Source organism: Penicillium argentinense, assembly GCF_028826775.1.
Source record: "Penicillium argentinense strain IBT 30761 chromosome Unknown utg000003l_segment0_segment0, whole genome shotgun sequence".
Classification (NCBI taxonomy): Eukaryota; Fungi; Ascomycota; class Eurotiomycetes; order Eurotiales; family Aspergillaceae; genus Penicillium; species Penicillium argentinense.
In genome coordinates this window covers 303,280-328,874 of record NW_026622662.1, presented here as the reverse complement: position 1 = coordinate 328,874, position 25,595 = coordinate 303,280, and the positions used below count along the sequence as shown (strand labels likewise).

The 25,595-nt window shown below is 53.3% G+C and overlaps 8 protein-coding genes across 8 annotated transcripts; 3 read left to right on the top strand and 5 right to left on the bottom strand.

The window, feature by feature from the left end:
* Positions 1-1,907: 1,907 nt before the first annotated feature.
* Positions 1,908-4,477, bottom strand: N7532_002294 (putative C6 transcription factor (War1); the record flags this gene model as incomplete). Its single annotated transcript, XM_056614788.1, has 4 exons — positions 1,908-2,435; positions 2,492-3,027; positions 3,075-3,686; positions 3,754-4,477. 4 exons carry the CDS (start codon positions 4,475-4,477, stop codon positions 1,908-1,910), a joined length of 2,400 nt encoding a protein of 799 aa, XP_056477760.1.
* A 759-nt stretch (positions 4,478-5,236) lies between these two features.
* N7532_002293 (phosphatidylinositol-3-phosphate-binding ubiquitin-protein ligase) lies at positions 5,237-7,330 on the bottom strand (the record flags this gene model as incomplete). Its single annotated transcript, XM_056614787.1, has 1 exon — positions 5,237-7,330. The coding sequence occupies one exon, from the start codon at positions 7,328-7,330 to the stop codon at positions 5,237-5,239; it is 2,094 nt and encodes a 697-aa protein (XP_056477759.1).
* A 2,335-nt stretch (positions 7,331-9,665) lies between these two features.
* On the bottom strand, positions 9,666-13,102 carry N7532_002292 (uncharacterized protein; the record flags this gene model as incomplete). The annotated part of the gene is made up of 2 exons (XM_056614786.1): positions 9,666-12,393; positions 12,471-13,102. 2 exons carry the CDS (start codon positions 13,100-13,102, stop codon positions 9,666-9,668), a joined length of 3,360 nt encoding a protein of 1,119 aa, XP_056477758.1.
* A 1,637-nt stretch (positions 13,103-14,739) lies between these two features.
* Positions 14,740-15,391, bottom strand: N7532_002291 (uncharacterized protein; the record flags this gene model as incomplete). Its single annotated transcript, XM_056614785.1, has 3 exons — positions 14,740-14,920; positions 14,979-15,107; positions 15,174-15,391. The coding sequence occupies 3 exons, from the start codon at positions 15,389-15,391 to the stop codon at positions 14,740-14,742; spliced, it is 528 nt and encodes a 175-aa protein (XP_056477757.1).
* Positions 15,392-15,661: 270 nt separating this feature from the next.
* Positions 15,662-16,487, bottom strand: N7532_002290 (uncharacterized protein; the record flags this gene model as incomplete). The annotated part of the gene is made up of 3 exons (XM_056614784.1): positions 15,662-15,887; positions 15,984-16,405; positions 16,479-16,487. The coding sequence occupies 3 exons, from the start codon at positions 16,485-16,487 to the stop codon at positions 15,662-15,664; spliced, it is 657 nt and encodes a 218-aa protein (XP_056477756.1).
* A 1,695-nt stretch (positions 16,488-18,182) lies between these two features.
* N7532_002289 (uncharacterized protein) lies at positions 18,183-21,943 on the top strand (the record flags this gene model as incomplete). The annotated part of the gene is made up of 5 exons (XM_056614783.1): positions 18,183-21,036; positions 21,087-21,284; positions 21,345-21,396; positions 21,472-21,818; positions 21,870-21,943. 5 exons carry the CDS (start codon positions 18,183-18,185, stop codon positions 21,941-21,943), a joined length of 3,525 nt encoding a protein of 1,174 aa, XP_056477755.1.
* Positions 21,944-22,145: 202 nt separating this feature from the next.
* On the top strand, positions 22,146-23,392 carry N7532_002288 (cystathionine gamma-synthase; the record flags this gene model as incomplete). The annotated part of the gene is made up of 3 exons (XM_056614782.1): positions 22,146-22,292; positions 22,347-23,242; positions 23,311-23,392. The coding sequence occupies 3 exons, from the start codon at positions 22,146-22,148 to the stop codon at positions 23,390-23,392; spliced, it is 1,125 nt and encodes a 374-aa protein (XP_056477754.1).
* Positions 23,393-23,758: 366 nt separating this feature from the next.
* Positions 23,759-24,046, top strand: N7532_002287 (MoaD/ThiS family protein; the record flags this gene model as incomplete). Its single annotated transcript, XM_056614781.1, has 1 exon — positions 23,759-24,046. One exon carries the CDS (start codon positions 23,759-23,761, stop codon positions 24,044-24,046), a length of 288 nt encoding a protein of 95 aa, XP_056477753.1.
* Positions 24,047-25,595: the final 1,549 nt, after the last annotated feature.

The following is a 25,595-nucleotide window of genomic DNA, read 5'->3' as shown; positions in this document are numbered from 1 at the left end:
CGCGCCAGGCCCAAAATAGGAATTCCTGGCGGTTAGCGTGAAAAGGACATTGTACGGCAAAACATGAAAATATTTCACCCAAGTACAGAATTATTCAAGGTCTTTTCTGCCTTATGCTTCTAGGCTGGTACTTCTTGACATCCTTCAGATTCTGCGGAATCAGCCGATGGCCTTTCGGAAATTTGTCCCCTCTCCATCTCAGCACTTCCTCGAATACGGCGAGAGCCTCTTCGTTCTGGCCAACTCGAGCAAGAGCTAGATCATAATCCCTCTTGCGAGCTAGTGTCTTCGGATGGTCAAATTCAACTTCACGTCCCCAATCTTCCAATATGTCTTTTCTGACGGGTACTTCATCGTGATATCTCCCCAGCACATGTAGTGCTTCTCCGAGCCTTTTTGAATAATCTTGAGCATACCGATTTCTATCGGAAGGCTCATATATTTTCTCGAATTTGATGATTCTACTCCATAAACGCTCAACCTTTTCGTATTTTCTCTGTAAGTGTCACGAATACGCAAGTGAGCACTTCAAAGACCGTATGCTCTCGACATCAAGTCCTAGAATGGGACATTACACTCGTCCGTGCAAAGCCAGTCGAAAGGGGTGCTCAGCCAGTGCGTATTTCTCTGGTGAAACTGACTGTCCGAGGTCTTCCAGCGTTGATAGCGTATCACGATGACAGAGGCCACGGCTCTTGAGCTGGGCATCGACAAGTTTTTGAAAGATAATTTCTGCTTCGGCTTTCCTCGCCTGCTGGTTCATAAAATGAGCAAGGCATGACATGCGTCTAATGTCTCGCTGTGGTTGTTCCCATTCACTTGTCGACCAGCAATTGTCTCCCGCAAGGTACACTCGGCTTCGGCTTTCCGAGAGGATTCGATTTAAGCTGCACAATCCCGAGTCAGTACAAACTCCTCAGTGTGCTCTCATGCTGCGAGTCGAGGGCTTTTCTCTGTCCGGATGTGGTTTCCAGGCGTCTTTTCTCGGCCCATTTATTTAAAATTGGGATGCAACTAGTGTATCGCGCGATAACAAGTCAAAAGTGTGCTTTGATGGTTTCCGGATACTTCGGTCCAGGTAGATGTGCTCGACAGTTCTTGACGATGCTGCCAAGAATTCTTCACCGTAACACGAGCTTTTCTGTTTCTGGATCTCATCTTCTTTGACAGGGTCTTTCACTGGGCTGATGCGTCCAGCAATATGCTAGAGCCTGTCCAAGATGCCTTTGGGAGTGTGCTCGTGTCTTGGTTTGGTTGACAAAGCAGCTCCAAGATGGCTTCCAACGCGACTTTGTGCTCTCCTGTAACTCTGAATGGTTTGAACTCTATGCTATCGGCTTCATCACGGATGCACTGCACCAAGTTGATTGAATTTTCCTTGCCGCGTCGGGAGATGTTGAGGGCTCGGGCGTGTTTTCGGATTTCATCGACGGCAATGACATGGTGAGGTAGACCGGGTTTGAGAGAGGAATGTCGGGTCGCCTGTCGTTCGCTTCGACCTTGAACACAGAAAATAATCAAGCTCAGGGACAGAAGGGTAAAAGAATTGTATGGGTTGAAAATTCTCTTAGGCAGATGAGAAAGATGAGAAAGCTTCCAACCCAGACCAAGGCATTTAAAGCAATTGGTTATCTCCTTTGCTTTGAGTTATCAAAAACAAACGCAACCGCAACCACGGAGGGGTGAAAGGCGTTGATGCGTGGTCGTAAATGACGCAGGGAGAAAAAGGGCGTTGTAAGTGTGCTATCAAAGGCCAAACACATGCATATTTTACAATAATGACACATTCTAACTCCCATTATTTCATTCATGTACTAGTTCCAAGGACACAAAATAAATCAGAGAAGAGAAAAAGGCGAATCGTACACCAATAATAAATCCGACATCACCACCTACCCAGGTTGAAATTAAAACTGAAAATTAGAGTCAAACGACAACGGGAACGTAAGCAACCCTTCATCCATCATAGTCCCCAACGCAAACAGATTATCCGGGTCAAACGTAGCATCCATCCCAATTTCATTACCTGGCATGCCCATAGGCTGCGCTATAGACATACCCATCGACATATCGGGGTACCCCGTTGTGCTGGCTGGTACATTTGGGTATGCCTGGCTAGGGCCGTAGGGTTGGTAGAAGGTCCGGCTGGGGTCGTCGGCGCCTGCGGGACTCATGGATGTGACTTGGTTTTGAATGGAGGGCGAGAATGAGGTCGGGGTTGGCCAGCTTGGTTCTGGCTTCGTGCCGAGCGAGTCGTATCTGGTTGTTGGGTTTGGTGATTGGCTTGGCGGTAGGCCTGGTGTTAGGGTTGATGGGGTGTAGGATTGGCTGGGTCGGTGGGAGAATGAGGTTGAGGGTGGACAGTTTGGTTCACCTGATGCGCCAGATGAGGCTACTTCGCTGAGTAGTTGAAGGGGCGTCGCTCCGTGGTTCATCTGGTGGTAAGTGAGTTGGAATTTCCGCTTAGTAGGCAGATACAAGGGATACCTACCTTTCTGGCGTCTGCAGGTGAATCTGCAGGAGTCTCGGCTCCGAAGATTTCTCGCAAGGCAGGGCCGTTTTCCTTTTTCTTGGCGAACCAGTTGCGTAACATTGTTAATATGTTGCCGAATTTTGCTGCGGCGCGACCGCCGTCTAGCGAGGCTGCTTTGCGGTAGTGTTCGATCACCCGGTCGAGGTAGTATTCCAGCTTGAGGCTTTGCATATCGATTACTTGGCCAATGCGGGTGTCGGGAGCGGTGAGCAGGGAGTAGATTTTGACCAGACTGACGAACGGGTATGATGTCCGTGCTAGTGTTACTGTGGGCAGGCATGTAAGTCGCTCTGGGTCGACATTCATTATGATGTCGAAGGCTTGATGGATCGAACTGATGGAGGTGGTAAGGGCGTCGATGAGAGGGGCGATTGCTGATGTCGGTAACTTGTCGTTCGAGGGAGAGCTTGGTATGGTGGTGTTCTTGCAATCAACGCTCATGGCGGTTTCATGAATGAACAGATTGAGCACATGATATGTGTGAGCCAAGGTGTCTGAGAAATTAGTAAATGTAAACTCATGCGATATCATCGAAACATACCTGTGTATACATCGTCGGGGATCTCTCTCCTCCATTGCGCCAGCTGATTCGAAAATCCTCGGATGGTGTACCGAACCTTGCTATCCGAGAAGGATGCAATCGACTCAGAATCTTCGGTGAGCAGCTGTACGCTAGAGTCTTCCATGATGAACCCCAGTTTGGCCCACCAGACTGCTTTCCTGTCGGTGGGCAACGCATCAGGATGTGTTTGCAGCACTTCGATACATTCGTCCATGTAAGGTGACCACCTCAGAAGCTGCGTTCGTCTCAATGCCGTTGAGACTTGAACCGACATGTAATAGCAACCCAACCACGTCCGCCTCGCCTCCGGGCCGTTCAGATCACCAGCTGGCTTCTTTATCAGTGTCTCTCGAATCTTTGCGAACGGCTTAAGTTCACTGCTCGACCGACGGTTCAACCCAATATCCATACACAGAATAACGGCGAAGTGAACCAGCTGGTAGAACTTCAACTCTTCAAAATTATCTGGCGGGACGTACCAGATAGAGCAAACCATCAATGCTTGTACCAGCTCCAAGCACTTCTCGCCTTTGACGACCATCCGATCGGCGATCATTTGGTATATCTCATTCAGAAGGGTAAGATGCAAATCTTTCTTGAACGGCCCGATAGCAACCGCCACGATGGCAAGAAACAGCGCCGGCTTCTCGCGACGCACATCTCCCATAACCGTTCCCGGCGGGGAGCATCACGAATGGCATTTCCGGTGCCATTCGAGTGGCGTACCGCTCAAAAGCGGCATTGGCAGACTGGACATCGACGAGACCTCTATCAATCACATCCACAAACTGATTTCCCACCTCCCTCGGGGGTGCAACTTCGCCGCCGAATGGCCCACGCCAATGTTTTGAATCAGCGGGCTTGGAAATCCGCTCTGCGGATGGGCTATTCGGTCGACCATATTGCGAAGCAAGATATCCATCATGGGTGCGCTTGTTTTCGTTGGGGTTCGTATCATCGCGCAACCAACGACGACTAGAAGCGGGCTCCTCACGTGAGTGCGTATTTCCTGGCGGTCCCATAAAAGCATTGCTGTGTGACGCCTGTAGAGTCGCCGTCAGGAAATCGATCTTCCGCTCCAGTTCAGTGACCCGACTATCGGTCTTCTTTTGGCGTTTTCTGGTCGGCGCCGTCGTGATACATGTACGACCTGCCTTGGCACAGCGCTTGCAGGACCCATCGGGGTGCGTCGGGTCTGGGTCGCAGCGGACTTTCAACTGGCGACAGGGCTCACAGGCGCGGGGGCGCTTAAGGTCATCTGGTTCGGCAGACGTTTCAGCTGCGTGAGACATGCCAAAGGCGGGCCGATCCTCTGGTGGCGCATTGCGGCCGTGCGAGTCGGCTCTGCATTGCGACGGGGGCTCCGGGTAGTCGGAATCCATGGCTATTTGCTCTGTCGGGACGGCGTTTGTTATACCGGTCCGTTGGAGGAGGACTCGACCGAGCTTCAGCGCGTTGCGGAGTCTCCGGCGGGGCCCGGTTGATCGGCCTGTGGAGCGCACGCTGAAGGGAAATAGCAGCTCAGATTAGCTCGTGAATTGAGCTGCTGCTCGTGCATTTGCTTTTGAAGAATGTGGGTAGCAGGGTCCTCCTGACAGCTGGGGTGGATGATGGCCCGCTCCCACGAGGATTGTTTTGCGCCTCACGGAGAACACTCGGAGGACGGGGAATGCAAGCACCGATCACCGATGGGGCAGTTCAAGGTATTCAGGGCGACAGTCTGAGTGACTGCGGGTTGTAATTTTGTGAACAGTGGTCGAGGTCAGGGTCCAGTTTCAAAAGGCGTCGACCGCGCAGTTTGATCAGGGTGCTCCAGCAAGAGACTACCGAGATGTCGAAGAAGCAGCATGGAGCTCGTAGGAGGAATCCCCATCAGTCATGCATCACGTGACTATCCCGGGTACAGCGATGCGATTGCTTCTCAAGGCATTGTGGGGCAATTTGACACCAAAACTACTCTAGTGTACGATGCGAATTTTGATAAAGGTGGAGTATTCATTGATTCATGATTCATTAAGCGCAACATGCTGAAAACGAAAAAAAGACAAAGCCACCAGCGCTGATAGATGTGTACTTAAATGGAACAGTAAATTACCACCCTAGGTAAATTCGAAGAAACGTCTACTTCAGTTCTTCTAGAGCTAGGAGACCTTGTGTACCGGGCACTCAGCCTTCCTCTCAAACCAATCGATGATGCAATCCTTGTGGAACTTGCACAGGCACTCCAACCGGGCCAGGACCTGCCCAACCTCGTAGTCTTCCATGCAGATCGTGCATTCGGCAACTGCACCATCTTCCCCGAGACAATCCTTCTCCGTCGCTGTGAATTGTAGCATTCGCGCGATGGGCGGTGATGGCAGGGCTTGTCGTGCTGAGCCTTCGCCCTGGCTCTGGCTAGCTGGGGATCCTCGACCTGCTCCATAGCCTTCAATGCATTGGCGTATGTGAGCCTCACGAGACTCGACGGGATACTCGTCGGTAAGGGGGGAATCGATTGCCGCAAATTGGACACAGATCTCGTTCGGATACTGCAGACGGGCGCTGGACTTGTCGTGGTGGGTTAAATGCGGGGTGTTGGCTCCTGGGTTGATGGGTGTCTCGAGTCGATGTTTGATTAAAAGGACTTCGTAGCGTCTCTTGGCTGAAGGCAGAAGGTCGGTCATTGGCACCCACGGTACGGCGGCTCTGTCTTGAGCCACGCGTTTCAGGCTGTTGGATGTATTGGTTAGTATGGACAAGGGAGATCTGATCGACTGGCGACTTACCGTCCACATGCTTCCAATCGTGGACGAAAGCGAATGAGTCGAACGATGACCATGTGGGCGAATAGATTCATAGCCGAGAGGGTTCGGATTGGGATCTGGTACACAGGGATTACACAGACGGACTTCTTCTCCGCCACCCAAGGCTGGGTTCATGACGGGGTTTGAGGTGACTGTGTCATCCGTCGTGAGATCAACCACATTGGAGGACGAAGAGGGGGATAATCCAGGTGGAGGCGTGTCCGAGGATTCCGGGGGCCGAACAATGTATTGTCTGGGGATGGTGATCCGATGGGGTGAGCAGGAGGCACAGACGACTCGCCCGCACTTCCTGCAATGGTGCTTCCGATGCCAGAAACTGAAGACCGTTCCGCATATCGGGCAGCTTGACACTTCCGAATCAGGTTGCCACCTAGGCAGATTGACCTCTGGAAAGATCTCATCAAGAGTCCTGCTTTGTGATGTCTCGCCTGGAGCGGGGAGTGAGACCCTATCCCTGCGTGTTCGATTGAGTTCATCGGTACCTGCGTGCCACCGGGGCATGCTCATACTTGAATATAGTTGATGGGAGCCGTGGCGGGAGAAGCTCGAAGACTCGCCCATGGAATGTCGAGATGAGAACGACCTTGTTTGCACAGCTGGATCGTGTATCTCGAAACTTGGATGTCGAGGTGGACCGGGCGCGCCCATGGAGTATCGCAATGTGTGTTCGCCGGGAACCCTTCTGGTGGTAACAGGCGATCTCTGCATGTTTTGAAGGTCATCCACCGTTTCGTGTGAATGATACGGCATGAATATGGATGATGGTCTTCTGTGTGGTTGCGGTTCACCATCCATAATAACACCTCTCCCTTCGTTTGATGTGTCCACATCGGGGAATCGGTAACCACCACGTTCCCCAAGACTAAGGTGTCGCCTGCCTGACGATGAGGAATTCGACCGACCTAGATCACTCGGCCAGTACCTTTCAGCTCTGTCTGCGTCAAGTGCGCTTGCGGAGAATGGGGGTCTTCTTGGGACAGGATATTCGTCCCCTACGTAACTCGATCTTTGTGAATGTCTTCTAGACAACGAAGCGGGAGATCGAGGCACATCATGATGTTCACGCGCGTCATTAACATCATCATCGAATTCCGGGGAAGAAGAGGTAATGTCTATCGCCGTTTCATAGGTTGCCCCGGTCCTTACGGACAGACCGCCGCTGCTACGAGGGGCGCGTACTGCCGGGAGACCTCGGTGAGGCAATGTTTGTCTGGAGACTGTATCGCGGCCCGCCGCTTGTCCAAAGTGGGATCGAAACACGCCTGGAGGTTCGAGAGAGTCATCGTCGTCTGAATCAAGGATGATCTGCGCTGCAGCCGTTTCGGCGCGATCGTTATTCGCACGACGCTCGGTGTTTGCCCGCAAATCGGCCTGCTCGGGCGCAGAGCTGGTCTCGGCCTCCGAGGATGAGGCGGTACTTGGAAGGGACATGTTGAGTGTCAATCCCAGGGAACTCGAATGTTTAGGTAAGGAGTTGACCGGGTTGCGAGATCACTCTCAGCCGTTGACAACAGTGTTCGTCATGGGATGTTCGTTGTTTAATCGGAGGAACTGGAAGAAGCCGTCGAGGTGTTCCAGAGGAGATGTGAACGATTCGATAGGGCAATCTCTGCGGTTTATGCAATACAGGCAGTGGCGATCGGGGAAGGATAGATTTCGGTGTAGGACGGATGGTCTCGTGATGTCTGAAAGTGCCGCACTGCCGGATTCTGATGGGATATGAATATTGCTGGTAAATATAAAACGCTTCTGCGCACTGCGCCGTCACCGGTCCCTGGCTCTCTGAGCACAACTCAAGGGTTGAGATACAGGGAGCGCGGTTTGTTTGGCAAAGGAGTCTCGTGGGCCCCACTGATAAGGCGCAAGCAGCGGTATGGGCGGTGTGGACGGGCAGAACTGGCCAGCCCCACTGACGTCGCCACTTGAGCTTAACTGTGCCAGTGGACATACTGTTATACAGGATATGATAAGAGACCGGTTTTCTGAAAAGCTAGGGTCATTTAGATTTTTCAATATATAAAGTCAACACAGACTTCTCTATTCAGTAATTGGTCTTAAATCACACAAAGATGTGAGAGTATCTTGATCATGAATATATATCTCTGATACCTATGGATATCTATCACATGCCATATGTTGTGATGCTCTTTTCCACGGTCAATCAACGGCACAACACTTCACAGTTGCACCGTGAATGCGAAGTCAAAAATAATTATTTTATCATGCTATTTAATACGAAGAGGAAAAAATTTAGCTAGAACAGCATTGCCTCAGAATTCTCTAATACAACCAACCATCCAATCAATTCCCGCCCTCAAAAGACCTAATTAACCCATGAACCTCCATACTAAATGCAACAACCCTAACCTAACCCTTCTCACCAGACAGCCGCGCAAGACTCTCAGCAAGATTATCCAACTAATCCTGTTCGGCATAGTAAACCTTCGATCCGTCCTCAGCGCCAACGGATATCCCCACCAACCCCTCATTTCGTGAAGAAGTACTCCCCGGCTTGATCCCGGCTTGATAAACAAAGATATACGTAACAAGCGTAATCCAAATACAAATCAGATTGATATACCGCCTAAAAATACTCCATACCTCGTATGATGCATTACACCCAGTGCTCTTTCTCGGAGTGAGGGCCAGAAGCAGAGGACTACTAGTGTGGGGATTGATGTGAGGAGGGCGATGTACATTTCGGCTGGGCGGAAGGTGGTTGGGTTGCCGCAAATACCGACAGTTAATCATCAAGGTCTGCCTTATGAATGGGGAAAGTTACTGCGCACTATGGACGTACCTCATTACCATTGTAGCCCGAACATGGACTATCATACTCAGATTCTCCGACTCGTAGGAATGATAGAGTTTGACTAGGTACGTGGTGACGGCCACGCCGATGCAGAACGGGTTTATGTATCGGTTGAAAGTCCTTCTGTATCGGTTGAGAAGGTCCAGTGCGCGGGAGCGAAATTATCGGGGAGAAGTAAAACAGCGCGAATGATAGGATTGTTTTGGTGGTGTAGATGGATGCTTGGTTTAGGAGGAAGGTTGTTGGGTCGCTGTATTTTCATAATATCTAAATTAATGCTGACCTGAGTAGGAGGAGATGAATGAAGTCGAGGACGTACCTCATAGTCATGGTAGCAACGGTTTGGGTATTAAGGTAAGTTCTGGTATGGTCAGCTCTAGCATGAACAGCTTGAATATCGCTTACTATATCAGTCGGACTCGGAGGCTAATCTATTAGCCCAGTTATACCGAACGCGTCGGCTCCCCACTTAGAACATCTAGCGCGAGGCTGTCTACTAGAGCCTTACGCCGGATAGCCGTGCTCGGCTGCCGTCATTACTGGATACGCCATGATACTACTGTAGGAGACAGTAGTTACAATTTACTGGTAGGAAAGGTACAACAGAAGCAATCGTATTCACGCTGCCATGATCATGTTACAAGCAAACCCAGCCCGTGGACTGCATGGGTGATAACTAAAACAAATGAGAAGGGAAACACTCAATCCCGGGAAGGAAACCGGGGAACCATACCCATATCATGGTAGGGGAGGAAGATTAAGCACTGTCCATTAAGTGCACACAAGCATATTCCTAACGATGAACGCCGGCAATTTTGAAGCAAAGGAGATTCGTAGCGTTCACGCTTTTTAGCATACAGATTCGGGTAGGAGGTGGGGTGGTTGGGAGAGATGGAGAAATGTGAGGTGTTTTTCGAAGGAATCAGTGATGTTCTCCATGGAGTTGCTCGTCGACTAATTCCGCTTGGCTTCCGCTGAAAGAAGGCTCGTCGGGACTTGCTTCGTGTATGTTGTCCCTTGTGCGGTATTGTGCCACGTAGCCCATGCTGGAAGGTCGGTCTCGTCGAGAACCCTCGCGGGCGGTTTTGTGGCTGGAGGCCATGGAGTTGGAGGTCGATGCGACGGAGTGGCCGCGTTCGCGAGATGGAGAGCTGCTGCCGCTGAATGGAAGACGGGCTGTGCCGGGTGTATCTGCGCGGAGGTGTTCAGAGTCGGGAGCGCCTCGTGGCGGAGAGTGGGCTTCTGAGACAGTTGGCAGGTCATTCGCGCCGTCGCCGCCTTCCTCGGATAGTGCTTGGGTTCGGCGGGATCCAACACGGCTTGGCAGTTCGATGCTGCCGACTGAGTTGACCTGCGGCAAAACAGGGGCACGAGCGTCGCTTCGAGTTTTAGTGGGCGTGTTGTCACCTTCCGAGTCTCGGTACGATGTTTCGTCGCCGCCAGAGATGTTGCGTGAGTGGCCGCCGGCCGTGGGATACTCGGGGTCGTCTTGGTATGGTTCCTCGTGATAGTCTTCGACAGGGAAGAGGCCGGGGGAGGAGCACGGGCACTCCGCACAACCTCGAAACCCTTGCCCTTGTCCTTGGTCTTGCCCTGGAAGAAATTGCGGAACCAGCCGGTGGCGGAGGAAACTGGGCCAGTCGGGTCTGCAGGGCCAGTCTTCAACTTGCGAGTGCCTGTGTGGGAGAGAGGAGGTCCGCGGACACGGTAATAGAAGTCCACCTCTCGCACTGCATAATCCTTCCGTTGTCGCGGGTCCTCCAGTTCCATATCATCTTTAGGAGCAGGTAGGTATGCAGGAACGGGTGTACCTCGACCAGACATAGGGGGTCCATCTCCAAGATCATCATCAGCACCACCAGATCGACTGGGCTTCAAAAAGGTTCTGGAGCTTCTCTTGCTGCGGTCATTGGCTCCTGGCTGTGTGTCTCGTCGAACTGCTCCGGGTCGAGGAGGCCGGTAGTAGGGATCACGAGGGTGTGCGGCCATGAACGTACTACTACTTGGCGAGCCACCGGCTCCCGTATACGCAGTTGGAGAATTCGCGTATAGATTACCGCTCGGTGCGCGACTGTGTGAGCCACCACCCTGGGAGCTGGCATAGTCTAGGATAGCACTGGCGCGTCCCTCACTTGCAGTCGCCCGATTCAACAGCATTCCGGAGCTACCAGACAGACTGCGTGGACGAGAGCCTTCCCACTGAGAAGACATACGCCCATCGACATTTGCAAGCATGGCGGCTTCGGAGCCCATACTTTGGCGTGCAATACCACCGCGAGCCTCGCGCCTAGACAGCTGGCGCATGCCAAATACCTTGGACAGGCCACCACGAGTGGCTCCGCCAGCACCAGCAAGTCTGGCCAAAACCTCGATCAAGGTCTGCAGAGCATTCAAGAAGAATCCAAAGATCAAAACTAACGCATGCAAGACAAGAATCAAATAGCCAATCCAGCCTCGTGCAGCCCGCGAGATCGTCAGAGATGGTACAAAGACCACACTGAGAATAATCGTGAGGAACCGCACAAACGAGAAGAGGCAGTGATACAGGTTCATATGGGTTGGAGACGGGAATGGGCGGAATGCCACCAGCGTCAGCACAGAGACTACCTCGCAAATAGCGAGCAGAACCACTTGCGCAATACCAGATGGTTGCAAAGCTCCAATGGCAATGCCACGGGCAAAGTTCAGGAAAATGGGGACCGTGGCAAACGCGGCGGCGTCATCGCAGTAGGTATTGTACAGCGGTCCGTACAGCAGGACTGTGGGAAGGTCGTCGAAGAGATGAGACTTGGGGCGGGTGGAAATTATCACGCGGACCATCCAAATCGAGAAGCAGAGCAACACGACGACCACAATGGCTGCCAAGGCGACGCTGTATGCCGGTGAGCCCGAAGCGGTGACCAGTTGGAAGAAGGAGAGTGAGATGATGGGGAGAAGAAGGAAGTTGAAGACAATGCGAATGACATTGCCGACGGTGAAGGGCATGTTTTTCGCGCGGAGATCCTGCTCGGAGGTATTGGCGAGTTCACGGTGAAGCCATCGCAGGGCAAAGCCCAGTTGAATCACCAAAGTGACACAGCCCAGAATAACCAACAGCCACACCATCATACCAGGCCAAATATCCTGCTTAGACGTCATGCCCACCAATTGGTTCATGCGGTCGAGACCGTACGTCCCATTCACGGCATACACGCCATCCTGAATAGGATTGTTGCCGCCGGGGTTGACGAAGCTCTGGTTGAACATGAGAACTGACCACGAGCCGTGACTGACAGCCGGCTGGAAAAAGCCCGGGTAGTCTAGCGAAAGGGCTCCAGTCAATACCACGTATTGTAGATACTGCAAGCAGTCCGCGAAGCCCGGGGTGACCAGTCGGAGGACATCCTCGTCGCGGCCGTAATTGCTGGTCCATCGAAAGACATCGGTAGTCCCCCAAGGACTATACATGGCCGCGAGGATGGTAGTCAAACCCACCAGCACTAAGATGACCAACGGAATATATGCGAGAGCATTTTTGAGGGGTGCGCCAAAATCCGGGGTGATCGGCACGGAGATGCAGCCCAGCTCGGCCGCAGAGGAGTCGCCCGAGCGAATGGTGAAGGTTGGGGTGATTGTAGAAAAACGGTAGGTAGAAACCATATCATGTTCCACGGAAAATGAATGCAATGTACGTAAATCGCTCCTGCACCACAAGAAGCAAAATGTCAGCCAAAGGGGACGATCCGGTTGACTTGCCGGGATCGCTAGAAGTCAACTTACACGTTACCATTGAAAACAGGCCCTAACGGGCAGTCTCCCTGGGTCAGAGACGAGCAGAATCGCGAGGGATTGCTCCACGGGGTATAGCTCAGCACGTCAAAGGCCGTCAACAACGTGCTGTACTTGTTGTTCGACTTGCTCAAATCCACAATCTTTCCGTATGTCGACGAGGAGTTGGTCCACTGGGGATCGTTCGGGTCATAGTTGTAAGAAGATCCGTCTGCTGTGCCAGAAACATTCCCATAGACCGTCACATTCAGCGGGTGGAGGGGGTCGGAGAGGTCGAAGGTCACGCCAACGTCGAGGGGCACGAATTGGAGCTGCAGGGGGTACGACTCGAGGATGGACTTGTCCAGGCAATTGTCAAAATCCAGCAGGGCAGCGGCTGCAGGCGAGATCCATGTCATCACCAGGCACAGGAGTGCCATCCACCAGACGCCGCTGGCGACACCCGCGCCAGGGCCAGGCTGCAGCCGGAACCGCCGTTGTCTGGCCGTCTGTCCCAGGGGCATCACCAGAGCCCTACGACGTAAACTCCGGGTCGCATCGGTCGCATCGGCGGCAGCGTGCTCGACATCATCCTCTCCGTCTCGCCGGCGCGTCGAGTCGTGACACATGTCAGTCTCGGGCATCCGGGATGACCTCCTAGGGGAGGTCAACCCCCGGTGTTGGTGGTCGAATCCACGTTGTTTGGGCAATCGGGGAAGCCGGTCTGGCGTGACGACCTTCAGACCCAGGATCGAGGGCCGGACTCGAAGGGGGCAGTGGTGAGACGGGGGGTGTTGTTTTGGGGGAGGAGACGGCGATGAGAGGGGAGGATCGGGAACACGAGTTACGCAGAGTACGTAAGTCTGCAGAGGGGCTAGAGACTTAGCGCGCGGTCGGGCAGGGAACTCTCGGAATAGCACGCACCTGCTACCTGCCAGTGGTGAAGGTAAGGTGAATAAGAATAGTCGAATAAGTGGGAGTGAAGAGAAGGACAAGAGCTGCTGCGCCTTGTTGGGTCTGGCCGGTGGCGCCAAGCCTTTGCTCAGTTTGGTGTTTTCCCTCTTTCCTTCTTCGTTCCTACACTCTTTAGGGTCTCCTTAGGGCGTCCCCTTCTATTTGCTGCTGCTAGGCTACACGGCAGTCGCGGCTCTCACATCCTTCACTTAAAATAGCAGCTGCCTGAATTTTACAGACCTTCACCCTGCTCAGCCCCGTCGATCCGTCAGCCTTATACTCCCCCTCGCATCATGGCGAATCTGGGGAATCTCAGTTCAAGCTCCTACTGCCGCGACCACTGCAGACCCTGTTCCGAACCCCCGTCATGAACTGGGGAAAGCTGAACATTCAAACTACCGATGTTTCAGTCGACCCGGTTCAGCGCGATGTGCTCCAGCGCTTGTCTCACTCGGGATGCTGATCGCCTGCGCAAAAAGGCACCAGCATCCTCCACAGCGCCGAACACCTGTCGATCAGGACTCCAACGGCGGGGATATTGCTGATTCTTTACCGGGGATAGGTTCTCATGGCCGGCTATCAGCATGCATGATTGTTGATACACACCCTTCGGGGCCGTGATGGTCGTGGACACGATGTCTCAGTGGCGGTGGGCAGCTGCTAACTTGTGGCTGAGTGCCTTTTTCCACTCTGTGGGCCAATTGCACCATGCGGCAGGCGCCAGGTCCTAATCGAGCTGCCGGAGACCACACCGACTCGTCGGATGCCTGAACTACGGTTGAGCATGTTCCGCCAGCCTTGTGCTGTTACCAGTATGTACTATCTGCAGGTATCTGCATCTACCCTGCAGCCTCCGCATTGTTGCCAATGACAATACCAGTCTCAGTGCCCACACTACCTCGTAGTATCTATTCTCGAACGAGCCCTGCTGAAAGGGTCTCAATGACGATGGACATTATTCTATGTCTCGGAGAACCCGCGCCCATTGGCGCTGCCTATCACCTCGCCAAGGACCCCGTCTTACGGGCGCTCGCGACAGCCGGAACAAACTAGCAGAAAATGTCCAGCCAGATCGCCGTCCAAATTCTTGAGATCCGAACAGACCAGCCGGTTCAGTTAAGCCACCGGGCCTGGTCAGATCCGGGCCTATGAGACCCATAATCAAACCCGTACTGTAGCTTTCGTTGATCATCTTCACACCTGCTGGGTGCAAATTGCACAATATTCGCCCAATCCAAAAACTCACCCACCTCTCCTTCTCGTCCCCATGGCTCTTCCGCAGACAATCCATCGTCGCAGTCACCATCGTGAAGAGGTCGGTATCATGTCAGACCATGAAGTCTGGATCTTTCGCTTTAATCGTGGCTGCGGTGTCGGGATCTTGTAGACCCAGGTCTAGGTACCAGTTGTTGAATTGGTTGAGTGAGGTGTCGACGTTGTACGAGCCACCCTCGTGAGCTCGCCGGTACAACGCGTGTGTGATGGCGATGGCGCCCACGATCCCCGTTCTGGTTTATCAGCCTTCACTTGCTACTTGCAGAGGGTAGTGGTGAAGGGGAGACTCACTGGTAATCCGAATTCGGTAACAACGGCACAACCGGTTCATCGAGTCCAAGGAACTTCCCCTGCGCCCAACTCACTCCCTTCACCTTACCCGCCAGCACCAGACATACAAAATGACAGAAGACAGCCACTCTAGATATACTCACACAATCACTAATCTGCTGATACCCACACCTCCTCGACCACTTCCCAACTCACCCATACGTATTCTCCCGTGCATAAACAACCCCTTTCCCCCGTCTGACCGCAAGACTTTGCACGAAACCGAATCCAAAACCCAGCCTCTCCAGCGCACCAGGTCGAAACCCATCAAGTACGACATCCGCGTCTCCGAACAGCGCGCAGAACGCAAGCTTCCTCTCCACGCTCTTCAGGTCGAGCTCTGCGTCCCGCTTGCCGATTTGCGTGTCGTACATCAATACTGTTGCTTCGGGTATGTTACGGGATGAGCTGAGGAGGACGTCTGCGCCGAGTAGGGAGAGAATTTTCGAGATCGTTGGGCCGGCGATTACGCGGGTTAGGTCGAGAATTTTTATTCCTGAGAGGGGTTTGTGTTGTCCTGTTCCTGATTTTGTTGGAGGAGGTGTGCTTGGCCATGCCTGTGCTGGTAGGGATGCGTGGATGTTGTGGATGTGATATAATGGCTCTGACCACGAGGCATGCCCGTGTGGGATCTGAGTTCGGAATTATTCTTGCGTGTAGCAGATTGTGCCAGGCTGGCGCCAGAAGTCGTTTGCTTCGGTGTCGAGCCTGGCGGCTGTGTGCTCGGCTACGGCGGTGCGATAGATTTCTTTGATCGAGTTGGCGGTTGTGAGGTCTGGTCTGTGTTGCGGGAGGGAGAGCATGTGCAGTGTGTTGGTTGTGTTGAGGCTGCCGTGGAGGTGGAAGAAGCGGTTGTCTTTTGTTTTGTATCTGCATCACCGAGTCAGTAATTTTCCGAATGTGGTCTGAGTGTAATTCCGCATTGTTTGCGAGGTCATGGTAGATTGGCATGGATGAGGATCATACATATTACTCGCCAAACTACGATACGGCTCCCGAATCCCGCCTAGATCAAGATACAGCATTCGCCCTTTGACCTCGGCATCCCAAACGCCCTTCCCTTCAATTTTTGCGAGTAAAGCTGACATCGGGAAGAGCGTTGCGCTGTGGACGTCGACGATAACATTTTGTTCTGGGATGCTGTAGCGCCCTTCCGCTATGACGGCGGAGAATGTACCCAGAAGCCCCCAGAGAGCGGAGGATTCGGAGAGTTTGGCGGGCGTCGGAATTGAGGGCGTGCTGTCTTCTGGCGTGAAATGGACTGATGGGAGGCGGGTTTTTATTGTTTCGGGGAGGGAGAGAGTGGGGTTGGAGGCGAGGTTTGTTTGGAGGATTTTGGTGGGCTGTGTTGGCGATCGTTTGGGGCATGGTGGGTATATTTCTGCGTGCTATGAGCTTATAGGTAGTATTGGGATGGAATTGATTATTGTGTTGCATGTTGATTGCGCTGCTGACATATACCTCAGGCATTATGCTCGAACCTGCGGGGAGATGATCCTCGGCCTGAGACCTGGGGTTGTCAACGGTGCATCTAGCCGGATGTTGTAGATACCATGCGCCAGTGTGGCACAAGTATCTCAGAGTGTGGATGACCCGGTTGGGATGAGAGTGGTAGGCGTTTCGAGGAGTACCCGCACATATTAAATGGCTAGGTATGATACTAAATACCCCAGGTACTACTACTGGTAATGTGAGTAAAGGTCGTACTATGGTATGATGAGCGACCATCGGAGATTTTATACGCTCGGACAGCAGTTTAAGGTAAGCTAAAGAGGCAACATTGAATGGAGCAGGCATTAATGAGCAGGAGTTGAACAAATTTCGAATACGCGAATCGAAGGGAAAATAATTTTGCCCTACCTGAAATAAGCTTGCGGAAGCATTATAGTGTATACCCTGAGTGTATGGGACGCATGGACAGGTGTGGATGTGGCCAGTGCAGATGAGCACTGATATATTGGCGTACACGGCCAAATTGTCGAACTCTCGTGTTCACTAAAATGGGCCACACGACCGTGTTCACGTCCTGCAAGGGGTCTATTTCAGGAAAAGGGTTCCAGAATGGTTCTTAAATTAGTCTGTCTCAAGCAACCCCGTTCTGGCGGTAACCCAACCAGATGCCGCCATTTGCTGGAAATCAAAGCGCCCCAACGCGGTGCCGCAGATTCCGCATGCCTCGGGAGGACCAAAGGGGGAAGCCGATACACGACTGTAGTATGTAAATGTAGACTGTAGAGAAACACTCCTCAGTGACCCAGTCGATATGGGTATTCCAGATATAACGAAGAAAACATGGAAACGCACTGACTCGAACGACTCCACGCCTCGTCAGCGGACCCGCCGCCCCTCTGGCGTCGCTCGATGCGGTTTAGGCGAGTTTCACGATGAGACGTCGATCGAGTAGGGAGTCGTGTGGATATTCAAGTTGCAAATGTGGCTGACTTATGGTGATAGCATTAAACGTTGTTTGCAAAAAGTATGAGAGTTATATATAGAGCGAGACAGATACTACTCACTTAGGGTATATACTACATCCTACATGGTATGGTAGTGTAGAGACTACATACTCAGGCCCACCATCCGCAATCCGCAATCCGCAATCTGCAATCCGCATCCACAATCCTCCCGAGTCCATTGTTGATGCGATATCAGGCGCGACTGGCTGGTCGGGCGTGCAATCCCTTACGAGTCCCCTTAGAATGTACTTGCCTCCCGTACAGTGTAGCCACTCCCATACTTCAGGAACTCAAGAGTACTACACCGTGTAGTAAGTAGGGACAACAACACGTACTCAGTGTACTGGGTACTACACTAAGGAATAACCACAAATGTAGAACCGCTAAAATACTTGAACAATCTCGGTAGTCGTCCTAGCCTCCTCCAGTGCGAGTCCTACTTGTAGTAGTGATTGCCGATCTCTCTCCACCAGGGGATGCTGGACTGAGCGGTTCCTGATCACCATCTGCGCCCCTCCCTTCCTTTCATCCCCTTCCCTTCGCAACCCCCCGCCTTCGCACTGCCCCAGGTCCTCCTGACGATCCTCGCTCGTGCTCACCGGGGGAGGGGTTTGAACCACGGACTGGCTTCCGTGTTTCTCATCCACACACTGCACTGCACGTCTACACTCTAGGACTGCCATGTTCAGCACGGGTCTGCTGCTCCGACATGCCTACCGATGACCCTTTCGCCTTCCTGGCTGCTGAGCAGCCCAAGCCCACAAAGAAACCCCACTGGCGCGAGAAGCTCTTCTCCAAGGACAAGTCCAATCGCTCCACCCCCGACAAACAGATCGAAGACTTCCTCGCGACCTCGCGCCCCGATGGCCTTGCGCCCAAGACCGACCCGGCCACCACCCCGAGAGACTATCCGCCGCCCCAACTCGCCCACCTCGCAGGCCCCCGTGCGCCTGCCACGCACGATCTCGCCAGCTCCAGCTCGACCTCACTACCCCCGTCGCTCCCTCCACCCCCGACCGATGACTTTGCCGCCTTCAATTTCGACGACCTCTCGTCCCAGCCCCCTCGCCCGCTCCCTGCTGAACCCGCCCGCAAACCCACCACCCGTCGCCGCAAAAACAAGGGCCTCCGCGTGGGCTTCTCCGACCGAGCGCCCGAATTGATTGGCGAAGGTGGTGATGAGTCTGAAGCGCCAACCATCGAGATCTCCTACGCTCGCAAACGAGCCCTCGAGCGACAGGCCGCCAACCCTCCGCGACGGGCTCCGTCACGCTCCCCGCTACCCACCCTCCGCGTCAACACCTCGCTGGGCGAAGGTGATGACCGTCGGCGCGGACGCACGCCCTCCCCGGCCTCGGGAGGAAGCCCGAATTCACGACCACCGCCATCGCAGAATGTCCAGGAGGCGGATTTGCTGAGTACGCTTGGCCTGGCCAACAAGCCGGGCTCGCGGTTGTCCTTCCGCGGATCGCCCGACTCGCACTCGTTTGCGGAGCGCGTGCGAGACAAGATGCAGGCCGAAGAAGCTCGGGCCTTGCACAAGCATTACGAAGACGATGTGGCGTCGCCAGCGGACGAGTACGAGGACGATGAACTGTCGAGCCCCGAATCGCCTCCTGAAATGCCCGCCTCGGCGTTCAGCCCCCAGGAATCGACGTCGCACTACGAAACCCCTCCCATGTCCGTAACCTCTCCTCATGCGCCCTCTCTCAAGTCCATTGTCCAATCGATTCGTCACCCCTCGAGCCCAGCTGTCCACCGCAACCCCGCCAATTTGAGCCCGGTTGACTCTCGCGTGCCGGCCGGCCTCACCCCAGGAAGCCCCTCGAAGGTCTCGCCGCCACCTCCCAAGCCGCCTGCACATGGGACGCCCGCAGTTGACCAGTTGACATCGCCGCAAGCGAGCCGAGAACCCTCGCGCAGTCCCAATCCCCCCAAATCTTCTCTGCGCAATGTAGCCAACCAGGTGGGTGATACGTCGTTTACGGAATTCAAGGATTACATTGCTCGCTACGACAGTCTCCTGAGGTTGGCGGCTGAGAGCGTCAAGCCCTTGATGGAGACATCTCTGATGGAATGGATCCGCGCAGGTGTGTGGTGGTTCTTGCGGGGAAAAACTCGGCTGGAAACTTTTGCCCGCTCGCGAGCCACTCTGCCGCCCAGCTATGCGAAGCAAGCCGTCATCGACCTCGGAAAGTCCCTGTGGATCAATGAGAACATCATCCCGGCCCATTACGAACTGGCGCAGTACGGTCCGAATCTGGGCATCGATGGCCTCCTGGCCGTGGCTAACACCACAAACAATAAAGATTTGGCGGAAGCTCTCACTCTGCACCAGACCACCATGAACCACCTCCGTTCCCTTTCTATGTCTATCAAGCGCAATAATATTATTTCTGTGATTCTCGCCGACGAGAACTCCCCCAGCCAACTCGATACGAGCATCTGGCTCCGATACCCGTTCTTTGCCCCTGATGTTTCGGCTGTGCTTTCTGGCAATGCCACGCGATCCATGCTTGCCGATAAGCCTGGCAAGGCCCCAAGCCTCTTCCACATGATGCCACTTGGAGATACTCCTCGGTACTTCAGCTACGGCAGCCTTTTCGTCCAGGCATGCGTCAGTTCCAGCGATGATGAGGGCGAGCAGTACGCCATGCCCTGCGCCTTGACGATCATCCGAGATCGATCTGATTGGTACGTGCATGCCGCGATTACGAGTCAGAGCCAACTGGTGAATGTCATGATCCAGTCCGACCGCAAGCAAGGTCCCACCTGGGAGGACGTGGATTGGCAAGTTCGCACCCACTCGATGCGGGTGAAACTGCCTCGCGGGTTCGAGTTGAATGTCATGTTCAAGGAAGAAGATTTCAAAACGCTTTGGAACATCGTCAAGTACACGAAGAAATCCGAGGCTAGTCTTTCGCCGGAACCGGGCGAGACGGTTGTATTTGAGAATACTCTGAAGGTGTTCCAGTACATGGACTCGGGCGCCCACAAGGCATTTCCCTCAGAGCCATTGGAGCGATGTCGGATCCGCCTGTTTGAGCGTTCTGTCAAGGTGACAGAAGGAACGGGAACGCGCAATGCCCACCGTGGTTTCCGACTGGCTATCCTCACAAGCCCCAAGGTGAAGACGCTGAGCAGTGTTCAGCATATGCTGGGTCAGGGATGGCCTGTCGTGTTCGGACTGCTGCGAGGAGAAGACGGCGCTGCCGCGCTTTTGCTCAAGGTTACCGAAGAAGGACGCCAGCGATCCATGTTGATGACTTTCCACGAAGCGGAAGAACGTACGAGAATGCACTCGGTGTTGTTGGGTATGGCGCCCCGCGAGGGCGAGGCCAAGACGCCCGAGTTCCCTATCCGGTCCTACACCATTGAGCAACCCGGCGAAGGAAGTGGCCAGGCCGCCATTAATCATCTCCAATTCCCCGCCGGCAATGTCTTGGTGATTGATCAGGACAACGCGTATGTGGAGCATGGCTATGGACCGACCATCCTGTCTGAACATCTCAGAGCGTTTATCGCTACTGAATGGGGCTCTGTTACGGACCGTATTAACTTGGGTAAGTGTTTTCATTTTGTGCGTCTAATCATTGCTAACTTACGTTTGCAGGCCCTGGAGAGCTGAAGATCGGGCTGGATGTCAAGAGCAAGACGGGCATGAGCTTGTACCGTCCCGCGCAGCAGGATCTGACGGTTTCGCTGGCGGACAATCTCGTTCGCCCGGAGATGCCGGAGCAAGTGGCTGAATTCCTTCAGAAGATTACTGCCAAGCCGATGGTTCGTCGGCTGGACTTTGCCTCTATGCAAGGTGTGTTTCAAATGGATAACCAATGGATCTAATCAGAAGGTTTTGCTGACATGCGTTTAGCTCTACATGCCTTTGAAGAAGCAGTGACTGGTTTTTCGGTTATCTATGATGGGTGGGTTTGTTCCTTTTTTTTTTTTTTTTTTTTTTTTTTCTCCCTGTCTTGAGCTCTCGCTGACCTTTCCTATAGTACCGCGTCTTCTTTCACCATCTCTCGCCGCCGCTCGGTGGTCCCCATCTACAAGAAATGGGAGGCCAATCTCGCCCGCGTCCAGATCGTGCGACAAGAAAAGGTGGTCCAACTGCTCGCCTTCTTCGCGGACTTCCACCACGGCTCCTGCATGAACTTTGTCCTCAAGGCTGCCGATCATATCGAGTCGTTTGGCCGGTCTGGCAAATTCGGCATTCGCATTGTTGACGCCAAATTCGCTCTACCGCGGAAGCCCGAAGAACCGGGCGCCGACTTTGTGTGTCTGGATATGCCTGAATATCCGATCGAACATGACGATATTGCTATTACGTTTGATTCGGAGGCTGGTGTGTTTTGCCCCTTTCATAAACTATAGATCCGCGCTAAATTTCTTGCAGACCGCACCAACTTCAAGGTGGCCCTACCTGGCTCGGTCCGTGAACCATCCCGCATGGGATCACTGCGTCGATGAAGCTCTTGCCGATTCCTCATCCATATTGTCCCTTACTCTGTCTCATCTGCCGCGGCGCATCCCAACTACCGCGGTGGGCCTTCCCCACACCACGTGACCAAGTGACCACCCCCTCCTGCCCCTCCGGCTGTACAGATAACCTGCAACTTCTCTTAACCCGCGCCTTTTCCTGTGCATACACTTTCAAGAACATAGCATAACCATGTCTAGCGGCACCTCCACCCGCTCGCTGCACGCGGACGACGTGCTGAACCTCGTCTCCGATGTCGCTCCCCCAATGCATGTGGCCACCACCTTCCGCTATCCAAATGACCCGGCCGCCCTAGTCCCGGCCGCCGACATTGCCAACGTAAGCTCTAGTCTTTTTTATACCCATCAGTCTAATTCTAACCGTAAATACCAGTCTGGAACTCCAGACCCAACCTCCCACATCTACTCCCGCCTCTCAGCCCCAAACCCAACCCGCTTCGAAACAATCCTCTCCTCCCTCTGCGCCGGCCAAACGATCGCCTACTCATCCGGCCTCTCCGCGCTGCACGCAGCCCTCACCCTCCTAAATCCACGCCACATCTCCGTCGGCGAAGGCTACCACGGCTGCCACGGCGTCATCGCCCTCTTCACTCGCACAACTGGCCTGAAAAAACTCCCCTTGGACTGCGCCGCATCCGCCCTGCAAAAGGGAGACGTAATCCTCCTCGAAACACCTGTCAACCCCAAAGGAACCGCCTTCGACATAGCCCACTTCGCGGAGAAAGCACACGCCCGCGGCGCCGTCCTCATCGTCGATAGCACGTTCGCTCCACCCGGTCTGCAGCAGCCGTTTGATTTTGGCGCGGATGTTGTTATGCATTCTGGCACGAAGTATTTTGGTGGTCACAGTGATTTGCTTTCTGGGGTTCTGGTTACTAGGAACAGAGAGTGGTATGAGCAGCTTTATAAAGATCGTGTTTTTCTGGGCAGTGTTATGGGGAATATGGAGTCCTGGCTTGGGGTGCGGAGTCTGCGTACGTTGGAAGTGCGCGTGCAGAGACAAAGTGCCAATGCGTCAAATCTGGTTTCTTGGCTGCATACTGCCCTGCACACGCCTAATCCCAGTCCGGACAGCGTCGAAGCAGCGGTACAATCTGTTCTGGAAGAAGTGTACCACGCTTCTATCCAACAGACGGAGGGTGACTGGCTGAAGAAGCAGATGCCGAATGGATTCGGACCCGTGTTTTCCATTACAATGAAGACTGAGCGAGCTGCGCGCTATTTGCCGAGTAAATTGCACTTCTTTCAGCATGCGACTAGTCTGGGGGTGTTGAGACACTTATTGAGTGGCGCACGCTGTCGGATATGACTGTTGATCGACGCTTGCTGAGGATTAGTGTTGGATTGGAGAATTGGGAGGATCTCAAGTCGGATCTTGTTGGTGCGTTTAGGGAGTTGGCGAAGGAGTCGAAGGAGTGAGTCTTCGACTGTGGTTGGGTTGGGACTAGTATAGTATACCAGCTGCCTAGGGGCTGTTTGATTAGATTGGTAGATCTAATATTAATAGATATCTGATTGGCTTTTTAACTCTAGATCGTATTCTATTACTAGTACTTGCTTGTAGGTAACGTTGACACCTGGAAATATTGTTGTCGGGCCTAAATTCGACGCCGCGATAAGCCGATAAGGCAAGTCCACCCGCGGAGCTCCCCGCTGATATCCTCACCTCACCCAACTTCCTCATCAACACATCTCCCACATCAGACACCTCCAACTCACAAAAACCACACTCTTCACAAATTTCTTCGATAATCATCTACCGGAGAAAGCGGTCATAATCAAAAAATGGCCACCCAAACATTCACAATCCACTACTTCGCCTCCGCAAGCAGCTATACGGGCAAAAACACAGAGACGCTCCCGGCGCCACTGAAGCTGTCACTTTTATTCTCTGAACTCGAGAGTCGGTATCCGGGGATTGAGGAAAAGGTCCTTGGGAGTTGTGGGGTTAGTCTTGATGGTGAGTATGTTGATGTAACTCCCGCTGAAGAAAAGGGTGGAGATGCAGAGGGGGAGAGGGTTATTGAGGTGGGGAGCGAGGTTGCTATTATTCCGCCGGTTAGTTCGGGGTAAATAGGGTATAGAAGGTTTGGGATGGGGTTAAATGAGATGGATGGGTGGTTGGCTACTCGTTGTGTTGATGTCGATGTGTATGTTGAATGTTGGAGGTTGTACAGACCCTTTATCAATTGAGCTTCGAATCCTCCAAACCCCAGATCTACAATGCTCTTACTCCGAGCCTCACGACAAAGGTTCTCCAGATACCTCCTACTTAACAGGCTAGCTCAATCGCATCCTCGGCCTTGCAGCAGCAGGCGTCACTTGCAAGGGCGCCGAGCTTAACCAGGTGACCCGCCGACTCTCGAGATTCGCCGCAAGGCGATCCTTCCACCCAACCTTACATCCCTCTCTGACCTGTGAACCGGATGCACATTTCTCACACCTTTCTGTTTCGAGTTATTGCCTCTATGTAAGATGCCCGCTGTGCAGGGGTCTGAAGTGCAAATCAACAACGACTCCAAGCAAACATCGGCGGCGAATCACCTGCTTGAATCGAGCCGCTGGATGCGGTTCCCCCAGGAATCGATTATTAAACACGCCCCTTTTTTTCCTGTGCTCTTCTTCCGGATTACAGAGCAGAAAGCACAAGATAATCCCCTTTCAATCCTATTCAGCATATCGCGTCCACAGTTGGAGCCTTCAATACCCCAGTCGTCTGGAGCTCAAAGACATACCTTTGCTAGCTGGGCAAGGAGACAGGGAGTGTGAAGTGCCCATCAAGAAGCGGTTCAGACTCACGCTGTGAGTAGGCCACTCACGCACTCGGAACCTAGACGGAGGTCAAGCCAGAGAGGTAGGACACGCTGGTCCTAGTGAAATAATGACTAGGCTGAACTAAACCAGCTCCCAGGGCCCCCAATGGACTCCCAGCCTACCCCGAGCCGGCCACTTTAAGAGACAACGCAGATCAACCAGAATCCGTCATCCGAGGCGAGAATCCTGACTGCCTTGAGTTAGAGACGCCTGCCCGCCGGCCATGGAGAACGGACTCTCCGAGACAGCGGGCTGTCGGCGAAACAAGCAGGAAAAGGCTCGGAGGAAGAAACAAATACGGGTGTCATCGACGATGGCAAGCAAGTCCGCGTCTAATTGGATGGAAATACTTCGGGCAGTACTACGGATACGAATCGAAGCACTACACCTAGTTCCTCTCTATAAATTACCCCAAGCCCCGAGCCTTTCCATATTCGATTCCCTGAAGGATGGAAGTACTAGTTTCCCGATGTCTACCGGGAGCAAGGAGAAAAGAAAAAGCCATGGCGGTGGATCCGGTTGCAGAGTTCACGCCGAAAAGAAAGGGTTGTCAACATGAGCGGCAGATGAACGCTTGGGGAGCACCAACATGACGTTAGCGTGCAAGTGGGAGCAGTGGCAATGGATATAAGAAGTAAGAATGAATTTTTGTGAGATTTTCGAGGTATGAGTATGACATATGCGCGGTTGGCGCAGTCCAATGATACCTGGACGTTCTACAGAAAGCACCGATGTCTGGTATTTCCCTGTTTCCTTTGCTATTGCCTGGGAGTGATGAAATCAAATTATCTCTTTTCAGCGGCCCTGT